At 65.9% G+C, this 11011-nt stretch overlaps 1 protein-coding gene across 3 annotated transcripts in view; it reads right to left on the bottom strand.

Moving 5' to 3' along the window:
* Window positions 1-11011, bottom strand: part of MAD1L1 (mitotic arrest deficient 1 like 1) — a 350389-nt gene that overhangs the window by 69457 nt on the left and 269921 nt on the right. For all 3 annotated transcript variants that reach the window (XM_024125005.3, XM_028498607.2, XM_055089925.1), the window contains one exon: window positions 7526-7733. In XM_024125005.3, coding sequence (XP_023980773.1) covers window positions 7526-7733 — 208 coding nt within the window. The remainder of the gene's footprint in view (window positions 1-7525; window positions 7734-11011) is intronic.

The following is an 11011-nucleotide window of genomic DNA, read 5'->3' as shown; positions in this document are numbered from 1 at the left end:
GTTTTGTTTGTGGTACGCGGGCCTCTCACCGCCGTGGCCTCTCCCGTTGCGGAGCACAGGCTCCGGACGCGCAGGCTCGGCGACCACGGCTCACGGGCCCAGCCGCTCCGCGGCACGCGGGATCCTCCCGGACCGGGGCGCGAACCCGCGTCCCCTGCATCGGCAGGTGGACTCTCAACCACTGCGCCACCAGGGAAGCCCAATAAATAAATAAGTTTTAAAAATGTTTGCTCGGAGAAAGACACTGTTAGGAAATGAAACTCCCCAAACTCGAGCCAAAGACAACAATCCAACAAAAAACGGGCAAAAACCTGGAGAGACTCCACCCCCCCAGGGGGATACAGGAACGGCTAACAGGCGACAAAAGACGCTCCACACCTCACCCGTCAGGGAAATGCAGGCACAACGTGGTGGGCTCCACTGCACGCACCTCGGGATGACGAAGGGCCCCGTCGTCGGGCGGCTACGAAGCCAGCGCCCACTAACCCCGTGAGCCGGCAGCCCTGCCCCGTGCCCAGCCTGAGGAAACGCACGGGGGCTCAGGGACATGCCCAGTTACCTCCTGTCTCCGGTTTTCAGGTTTGCTAACGGTGTCTGGCTGCACCTGACCCACCCTCTCGTGGGCTCGGGTGCCGACATCAGCTCGGTGCGAAGCCTCCGCAGTGCTTTTGAGATCCACCCGGCACGTGCGGCTCGGGCTGGCCAGACAGCGGTGCCTCAGGGGCCCCGGCAGGCCTCCCCCGCACCTGCTGCAAGGCCGGGAGGTGACGGGTGCGGACGGGCAACGCTGTTCCGCTGGGGCGGGCAGGGAAGGGAGGAAGCCTGAGACCCAGGCACCCCTGCTGCTCCCGGTAACCCATCCGGGAACGGGCCGGGAGCAATTCCTGATTCTCGCCCCTGCCTCCTACTTTCCCGCCGTCCTCCTGCCTGTTCAGAGGCGGCCCCTCCGGCGGAGGACGGCGAGCTGGGGAAAGCACAGGGCAGGACTCCTCTCGCTGCGGGCTGGGGGCTCTCGGCTGCTCCCCAAAGGCTCTAAGCGGCCAGAGGCCAGCACCCGAGCCGAGCACAGCTCTCGGATCTACGTTACAGCCCCCTCTAAGCCTCGGGCAGCCAGACCGGGGGCCACAGCAAACCCCGAGCCCATCACCCCGTGCCGGGCGCCGAGCCACGCGGAGCCTCAGCGCCCTCACCAGCGACCCGCAGCTGTCTGGGCCTCCTTGCTCCCCGGGACGCGCCAGTCCAGGATGGCCTGCTCCCGCCAGGGGCCCCCGCGCCCCCCTGCCAACACAAGCCCCACACCCAGGGCCTGCTAGGAGGCCGCCTCGTTCCCGTGGCTCTTCCCTTGCTGACGTCCAGCGGGCCCCTGCGTGGCTGCCGGCTCGGGAAGCAGGAGCTACGGCTTCCGGGGCCTCAGCGAGTCCGCGCTATCGCCCCAGCTGCCGTCACAGCTGCACTCACCGAGGCCCGGGGGACAGCAGCGACTCGGAGAGGCCCGCCCGCCACGCCCCACATCTGGAGAGCCCAGCCGGCCCTCGCCCCGTCCTCGCCCTGCCGGCCGGCGCCGGCTGAAGCGGGAAGGGGGTGAGCCCCCGTCTGGAGAGAGGAGAAGAACCCAGAGGAAGCCCAGGCAGCGCGGCTGCTGCAGGGCGCCCTCCCCCCGGGCGGAACGGACGGGCTCCAGGGAGGCGCCTCGGCGTCCCTCCTCCAGGGACCTCTCGGGATCGGCTGCGCACAGGCAGGCGGAGACAAACTTGATGGCCTTCCGTGTGCCGCTCTGGCAAGATTAGATTATTTTAATATTATTTCTTTACCTAACTAAACCGCAGTGAACAATCCCGCCGGCCCAGGCTGGGTAAGGTGTGGGGTCCTGCAAGGAGCACGGCCAGTGCTCGGGGCTGGGGTTTCAGGCTCCTGCCGGCCGAGGGCGCGGCCTCGGTAGGGGCTCTTTGGCGACTCCTTTGTCAAAGGTCCAGGAACGCCCGGAGACAAGCATCCCCTGCGTGTCGGAACGCAGTCACCTGAGGCTGGGCACCCCCCATCCCCGGCGCCCGGAGCGGCTCCTGGTGTGGTGACTGCAAGCCCGGAAGTCCTCAGGAGACGGGGGCGCCCTGTGCTGCTGGTCCGGCCCCATCCCGGCCACCCAGCTCCGTGCTTGCGCCACTGCAGAGAGCACGCCCACCCACACGACCCCCGGGGGCCTTCTGCAGGCCCAGCTCGAAGGCCACGCTGCGTGCACGGCAGACAGGACCCGTCCAGAGGTGGGGCAGGCTGGCCCGCGAGGCCCACAGGGGAAAGCGGGTGGTGTATGTGGGGCGGGGCCTTTGCTGGTGCCCTACTCTCCTTGACGCGTCTTTGGAGGTCAAGGGCCTCCACGTGCTGAGATTTATTTCTACGGTTGGAGGCCGGTCACAGCTCAGAGCCCGGCAGCCTGGCCCCGCTGCTGGAGCCCTGGGCGCTGAGGCAGATGCGGGGGGCCCGGGGAGGGAGTTTGCCAAACTGTGCCTCTGCCTGGCAAGGCAGAGATAGACACACACGGCCTCGCCTCCACAGAGGCCAGCACCTAATCAGCGCGCTCAGTCCACAGGCCAGCCACCCATTCAGCTATGGCAGCGCCACCGGCATCTGTCTCCCGGGCGCTTAAGAGCCACCAGCGGGGCATCTGGCCGCTCTCATGGCTCCCCGGGGGCGGGGCTGACCCTGGGCTGTGGGGGGCGGCCAGCGCCCTGAGCCTCAGCTGCTCCGCTGGCCGAGAGAAGGAGCGTGCGGCTGGCCTGAGCGCGCGGAAGGAAGGCCACAGGGTTTCTGCAAGAGCTGGACCCCTGCTGGAGGGGAGGCCGTGGGTGACTGCAGGCTACAAACCCGGTGGCGGGGCTCCCTTGCCCACGTGGCTTCAGTGGGGACGCTCCCCCGAGGATCCCGAGAGTTGACCTGGCCGCCCTCCTCTTGGTCCCACCAGGAGGGAAGCGGGGTGACCGAATGACTCCTCCTTTCCCGCCCCCACTCTGGTGGGCCGCCAGCCCGCTGGGTCCAGCCCAGGACGGGTCAGCACAGGGCACCCTCCACCCTGCCGCCCCGGCCCCACTGGGTCCACGCAGCTCCTAAACGAGGTCCCGGCCTCCGTTCTCAGCCTCCGCTGCCGCGTCTCCGTCACAGGACCGGCCCAAGCCACTGCGGAGCTGGCACTCGCCAGGCTGTCACATGACTGCCGTGGGCTTTGTTTTAAACTTTACGCTTTATTTTTATTCCCACGTGCGTGGTTTAGAGCCCAGTCTCGCCCCGTAGGTCCTCTCCTCCTCCGGCCACGACTCCGGTTACCTTGGTACTAAGTGGCTGACCCCCGCCGGCTCGCACGTGCCCCTCCTCCCGTCATCACCCTCCCAGGACCCAGGACTGTTACGACGGTAAGTGCTGCCGGAGCTGGGCTCTGGCAGACGGGGATTCCTCGCTGTTTCCTGCACAGCGTCCTGTCCTCCCCGGAGCTGACGCTGTCCCGTCTTCCGTTCGCCGACCTTTCTGTGCACCCATCGCTAATGCGGCCGAACCTCTTTGCTGACCCCCGTGGGAGCTTCCTAACCCTGTGGCGGCAGCAGACGTAAACAGGAGGCGTGAGATGGGCGCCCCGGGCAGGGCGGCGGCTCCGTGCAGCCAGGGCAGCGGGCCCAGGGGCGCGGGGCACGCGGCATGGCAAGGCCTGGGCCACAAGGCCCCCGAGACACGGGCCAGTTACGTCCTGACGACCCCCTGGCCTGAAGGAGGCCCAGAGCCTCTGACCCGCTCCAGCCAGGCCCGCCCTCCCCCACGTGTGTCCCAGGCTGGCGCCTCGTCTCCTCTGCTGGTCTCCTGCTGGCTCTGCCGGGCGCGTCCTCTGACAGCCTCCCGAGACGGGGCGCGCGGTGAGCTGCTCCGGGCTTGCTGGAGCGCGCGCGCCGGGCCGGGGCTGCCGCCGGGCTCCCCTGGGAGCCGGGAGCGGTGCCCACGGCTGTCCCGCACCAGGGCTGCTGCTGAGAAGGAAGCTCTTCTGACCCCTGGCCTTTGACAAGCGACCCGCTTTTCCCCGGGGGCCCTCACCCACCCACACGGAAGCGGCCTCATCACCGCACGGTGCCGGTGGGACCTGCGACTCGGTGGACCTCGCAGACCCGACGGCCCCTTGAGCTTCCTCAGTTTTTTTCTCCTGCTTTCCAGCTCGCCGCCTTGTTCTTCGACTTTTCAGATAAACCCGCTCGAGTTTAACTCATAAATCTGCTATTTAGATGTTCATTTAACTCTTGGATACTTCTAACTTCCAGAAGTTGGTTGTTTTTCATTTTGAAAAAGTCTCAAGCCTCTTGCTTGTGCTTTGCCGTTGACAGTCCGTCCTTGTCTCTCTGAGGACACGGTGCTTTGGAGGTTCCCTGCACTCTGGTGGCCTGCGCCCTCCAGGTGCGTTTTTCTACTTGTTGCTCTGGCTCCCTGGTCACAGCCAGCAGCGGGTCCTCCTGGCCTGTCAGCTCAGCCCAGGGTCCGGCCGGCTGCCTACGGGGGCCTCCAGGGTCGGTGCTTCCGGCTCTCCTCCGGAGCCGGTCAGGCTCCAGAGGGCGAAAGGGGTGGGCGGGGGCGTCTGGGCATCCACCAGCCTCCTCCCTCGGCCCCGCTGCCGGCCCCCGTCCTGGACGGGCCTGTCCACACCGCCTCCCGAGCGCAGCTCACGGACACGGGGGAGGACGGGGGCTGCCGCAGCGCCAGCCGCCAGAGCCGCTGCCCCGGACCCCTGTGAGTTCTCACACGTGTTCCTGGGGCGCCTGCTGCCCTCCTGGGAACCCCCCCGGGAACGGCTGCTCCAGGAAAGGAAACCGCCGTGTTGACTTCCACCTCTCACTTCTGCTGGGAGAGAGGCCACGGCTCACCACGCAGAGCCGGGTGAAGGCCTGGGGACCTCCCTGCCCCTTGGTCACACCCCCACGCGAGCGTCCTTAACCCTCCTGAGCTCAGCCGGCCGCGCCCCTCCCCCAGCGCCTCTTGCCGCCGGTTCTGGGCCTTTGGGGAGGTTTGTGGCGTAAGTCAGCCTGTTCCCGGCTCAGCCGCGGCTGCTCAGATTCCGTTTTCCTGAGTCTGCTCCCCGTCAGACCGCCGCCCACCGACTGCCCGGATTCCGAAGCTTTGCCGCCGTCCCTCTTGCCGCGGGGCCTCGAGGAGGACGGCCCAACTGGCCGTCTCCGCCCGGATGCCCACGGCGTCTGTGGGCACGTGTCACGGCGCCCCTGCGAGGCTCCGAGCAGCTGCGTCCCCAGAGCTGGGTACAGAGCCACCGGTCGGAAGGAGTGACAGACCTCACCGGGCAAATGATCTGTCGCGTTAGACGGTGCGAGTCCTTTCACAGAGTAAAGAGCCACCTCGAGGTGCCCGCGTCTGCGTTTTCAGCTTGTGAATTTGTCAGGGACACACAGGCCGCTCGAGCAGAGGGACTGGGAGCCGTGGCTGGAAGGAACACGGGGAGAACACAGGAATGCGGGCCTGGAAACCACAGCTCGGCCGCCCACCTGCTGAGGACCCCGTAAGAGGCCTCTCCTGGCTTTCACCGGGGAGGGCGCGACGCCGGCCGCCCGCCCCCCTCCCCCCCCGCCCCCGCTCCCGGCAGTCTTTGCGGCCGAGCCGGGGTTTGGCCGCAGAACCTCCACGGGGCACGTGGGCAGCCAACGCCGCCAGCCCGAGCGGCGCGGGGGCTCCGTTTCTGCCCCGGGAATGCAAGGCCTGGGCTTTGCGGGCCGGGATGCCAGGATCCTCTCCATCGGGCCGCTGCCGACGAAAGCCGCCAAGTGAGGAGTCTGTGTGGCAGGGCCAGCTGAACGGCCAGGAGAGCAAAGCAGCACCCCGAGGGCGGCAGGCGGGGGTCCCGAGCTCTGGGGGCCTCGCGCTGCAGCAGAACCGTCTCTGCTCCGACCCGCGGGAGGGAGAGCTCTGTCCTGGGCGTGGCGTCTGGACGCTCTGCTCCACAGAGCCCGCCCTGCAGAGGCCACCGCCCCCTCCGAAGACAAGACGGGAGAGGCCGGCGCAAGGTGTGAGCGGGCGTGCGCGTGCGTGCGTGTCCGCAGGAGGGTGTGCGCTTCACACGACACATCCGTGCTCGCCGTCCATAAGCCAGCACGCGACCTCGGGAAAGCAACCGAAGGGCAGCTGCGATCCTGTGAAACCACGAGCCGCAGGGCTCGGGTGGAGGCCGGCAGACCCCCACCGATTCTGCACCGCGGGGTCACAGCCGGACCCACGACGGTGCGCGAACCCCCGACTCACAGAGAACGCTGGGCCGAGGGTCCTGGGACCACGACACGCGCAGGATGCCGTGGGAATGGGGCCAAGACGGAGAAGGACGGAACAGCACCAGGGAGCAGGGATGGGGCGTGGCTCCCGCAGGACGGCGGGCTCAGTCTTGCGGTCGAGACCCTGCAGCTTCGGCGCGGGTGGTGTAGGGAGCGCACAGCTGGGGCTCAAACTCGGGCCGGGCTGACCGAGCGCCTGGCCTCACAGAGCCCCTGTGCGCCAGGTGCTGAGGGCGGCCTCCCACCTCCACGGTCTCACGGGGCGGTGACCGCTGCCCTCGGGCACTTCGAGAAAGGCTGGTTCCACGCAAGGTAGACGGTGGAAGCAGATGGGCCGCAGGGGGGCCGCACCTACGACCCTGGCAGCGGGCGACGCACAGAGCCCTGCCGCAGACAAGAGGACGGCTGCGCCCGCTTGCCAACTCCAAGCGCAGTGGGCGCGTGGGAGGAGATGACAAACACGGGAAGGGCACGTGGGGAAGGGCTTCCCAGCGGAAAAGCCACTCAAAAGTGCGCGCGGCAAACGGCAAGAAAACAGCAGCCTGGCCTCTCGACGTAGACGCCCTGCAGACATCACCGAGGGGGCAGCGAGCAGAGCCCTCCTCCCAGCCACCCGTGGGCGGCAGCGCTGGGCAACCCCCGACAGCACAGAGAGGCCGCAGGCGCCCCCTGGGCCCCAGCCTCCCCAGGGGCCAGACTGGGTGACCCCTGGGAAAACGGAGCCTCCAGAGGGTCCCCTCCGTCCTTGGCACTGATGGACCGGCCTCTCTCCGCACGAGGGCGGGACCTGGTGACCGCGGTGTGCAGGGGACAGGCTCAGCGGTCACCGCACTGCCCTGGAGAGACGAGCTGCGAGGTCAGAGGCTGTGGCCCTGGGTTAGAAGTGCAGAGCAGGCGAGACCCGCGTGATAGACAAGGCAGCTTCCTGGGTTCCTCACGGGCCCCTGCAGAGGGCTCGCTGGGTCCCTGAAATGCACTCAGAGGGTGAAAGATGGCCCCCGCTGCCACGCAGTATTGGGTTTACTCACGACTGACGGCACACGTATAAACTGATAAACGGTACTGACTTGTTTCAGGGGTCGGGAGGGCCCCAGCCACCTGGTCCCCGTCGCGCCCGTGTCACCTCCTGCTGCTCTGCAGGCGGGCGCCACCAAGCCTCCCGCACAGCCCCGGGATGCCCGCGGCCTGGCTGCCTGTGCGGGCTGGACGGACGGACGGACGGGGCCTACCTGCCACCTCCCTGGACGAGGGCATTCCCGCGGCGGCCTCCAGGTGGGCGGGGACGGCGCCGCCGGCCTCCAGGGCGCGGACCAGCTCCTGCAGCCGCTGGCACTCCTCCTGCAGCCGCTGGCGCTCCTCGTGGAGCCGCTGCCTCGCCGCGCCGGCCGGGTTCAGGCTCAGGTGCAGCACCTTGGTTCTGCTCTGGTCGTAGTCACCCTGCGGGACCACAGGCAGGAGGTCAGAGCCCCTCACGGAGCGAGAGCAGAGGGGGACCCGAGCCCGGCCTGCGGGGTCCCAGCCCCTCTCCCTGGGCGGCGGCCTCAATCAGATGGGGGAGAAAACAGAAAGCCCACGCAACCCATCTCTGGAGCCTCGTCAGAACTCGGCACACGAGCCCGCTTCTCTGAGGCTCGTCAAGTACCAGCCACTGGGCGGGAGGTCCCTTCAAACTGCGGCGCTTTCAGACACCATCAGCAAACCCCCTAACGCCTCCGGGTTCTCGCCAGCCTCTCGGCGGCCCTCCTGTCTCACGCTCTTTAACAGTGGGACCCGTTTTTTAAGATTTAAAAACTAACAAACAAAAAACCCCAACTTACTAAAAACTGTGACGCTAAAGCAGAGTGCCCACACGCCTCACACGGTCCCGTTACTGACGCGTGACGTCAGTGCCACGCATCTGTCACAGTTCGAGAGCTAATAACACGGACGCCATCCTAACTTAGCTGCCTACTTCCTCCACATTTCCTTAGTTTTCTCCAAACGCCCTTGTCTGTTCCCAGATCCGTCCTGCGGGACCCCACGGGACTTTTAGCTGTCCGATTTCCGTGGCTCCTCTGGGCTGGTGGTTTTCTGGGCTTTGTTCTGGGTGACCTTCAGAGTGTGGAGGACGCCGCTCGGGGGTCCTGGAGACGCCCTGCTGTCGGGATGTGGCCGACACTTTCCTCACTGTTGCCTGGGGTCAAGGATTAGGGGAGGAAGACCCCAGAGGTCAAGTACCTTCTCATCACACCGTGTGGAGGCTCCACGCTACCAAGGTGACCTTGACCCCTGGCTGAAGTGCGCTTGTCCCCCTTTGGAAGGAAGTCACCAGGTACACCCACACCTAAGCAGGCAGCGTTACGCTCCCCTCCAAGTTGACGAGACCCCCAGCTGTCTGTGGAAGCACCCCACCTCCTCCCCTCCCGGCTGGTAGGAGCCCGCCAGCCGCAGGGGAGCACGGTCAGCCCGGCGGAGAGCGGAGGGGGCCGGACATCAGGGCCGGCGCTTGATTAAGTGGGCGCTGAACGGCCTGGAATCCACACGCAAAACCCAGGGCCCAGGGCGGCCGTGGCGACCTTGTGGGAGAGGCATCACCGCACTGCAGTGACCGAGGCAGGTGCTAAGGGCCAGTGGGGAAAGGACGGTCTCCCCAGTACGTGCTGCAGGGTCAAGGATGCCCAGATGACCTTGACCTTGACCTCACACCACACAAACATCACTCCTGAGTGACGGCAAATCTACACGCAAGGTTTTAGGAGAAAATATAGGGACGTCTTTGTGACCCGGGAGTAGACAAAGGTTCTTAAACAAGGTTCAAAACGGGCTAAACAAGTGAAAAAAAAAATAAACTGGACTTATAAAAATTAAGAACTTCTATTTATCAAAAGAGTAAGAAGGGAACCAACAGAGTGGGAGATACATGAAACACATAAATCTGACAAAGGACTCACATCCAGAGCATACAAAGAACCCATACAAATAAACAAGAAAAAGTCAGACAATTCACTTTTCAAAATGGGCAAAGAAATGTGAACGGACACTTCAAAAAAGAAGATAGCAAAGAGCCAATAACACAGGAAAAGTAGCTCAAATTACTCACCAAAGAAACAGTGAAAACCGCAGCGAGATGCCCAGTCAACACTGAACAGATGAGGGTCCAGGGCCTGCAGACCCCACGCTCTCGGAGGGTGCAGGGCGCGCCCACTTGGAGGAAACCCTCGGCAGGACCCTGGGGTGGGCGAGTGCACGTCCCAGACCAGGAACTCAGAACCGTGACCCATCGCACCCAAATCACACGGTGGGGGCGGCCCACGGAGGACCGTGCTGACGTCAGCGACAGGGAAGGTCTGCACGCAGGACGCCGCGGGCAACCCTCACGCACAGAGCGGAACAGACCGGCCGGACCTGGCGGACGGACACGGGGCGGCCGCTGCCACACCGCAGGCCGAGGTGGTCTGTGCTGCTCTGGACGCCGGTGACCGAGCGCGGTCGGTGAGTGACGCTCACTCCCGACGTGTGCGCCCGTACGCACGCCGTGTTGCTCGGTACGCGGTTTCCAGAATGTGCACCACGCGAGTCCGTGGGTGCTTCTAGGCACAGGTCAGCTCTGCCTCAGCTTTCCAGGCGCAAGCACCAGTGAATCCCCCCGCCCCCCCCACAGAGCTCACCGGCATCGGGGTTTGCCACCAAGAGTCACCCCAGCAGATGAGAAAGGCCCAGGCGGTCAGCAAACGGACCGCCGACGAGTAAACTCAGGAGGCAGCACCTCTGCTCCGCCCAGCTGCTGTCCCCACGGCTCAGCCCCGGGCGTCTGCCAGGAGGGACAGCGCAGGTCCGAGGCTTCGGAAGTCGAGGCAGAGCCCGCGCCGCTTTGGCCATCACCCCCTGGGCCTCCCAGGGCGAAGGCTGAGGGGGCCTGGGCCTCGGCGAGGGGAAGGCCTGGGCGTCCCCCCAACCCGGTGCTGAGAGAGAGACACGGGAGAGTCCTGGGCTGAGGGGCAGCGGGCTGCCGGGCCAGCTGAGCGGGCATCTCCCTCCCGCCCGGACGAGCCAACCTCCCAGCTGTGACTTCTACCCACAGCCCGCTCTTCCGGGGGGACAGCAGAAATGGCACCCTGCACTCAGATCGATGAACCCCCCGGGAGGGAGGCCAGGGCTGGACGCTTCACTCAGCGGAACGGTCCCAGCGCGGGAGCGAAGCTGCGTGGCCACCGCCGGCCGGCCCTCGGCCAGCCGCCAGCTCAGAGCCCCCGAAAGTGACCCCAAAAGGGAGGGAGGGGAGCATGGAGACACGCCCTCCCTGCCGCAGGCAGAGAGGGCGGGAGAGGGGGAGAGAGCCTGGCGGAAGGCAGAGGGCTGGCAGCCGGTGCCTCACAGGCTTCTGAGAACAGACACCCCGTGGTTTTTTTGTAAAAACCTCGAAGGATAAAGAGACATCCTGGAACTCCGAGTGAATCACAGACTGTCAGGGTTGGAGGGGATCGTTATTTCATCCGATTCTAACACTCTGGGAGACACAGCCAGGCGTGTGGAATCCATCTGCCCTGTGCACCCTGGCAGAGGGCCCCGCAGCAGACAGGAGGCGGGCCGGGCGCTGCGGGAGCTCATGTCCCCCGTGGGTCCGGGGGCAGGAGGGTACAAGGAGAGGACGAGGGCAGATGTGTTCTGCAAAGGGCCGGAGAGCACATGTCAGGTGGTGCTAGTCACACCATCTCTGTCCTAGTAGGTCATCTGAT

Source organism: Physeter macrocephalus, chromosome 14 (genome assembly GCF_002837175.3).
Source record: "Physeter macrocephalus isolate SW-GA chromosome 14, ASM283717v5, whole genome shotgun sequence".
In the NCBI taxonomy this organism is placed as follows: domain Eukaryota; kingdom Metazoa; phylum Chordata; class Mammalia; order Artiodactyla; family Physeteridae; genus Physeter; species Physeter macrocephalus.
This window is presented reverse-complemented; position numbering and strand designations above follow the sequence as displayed.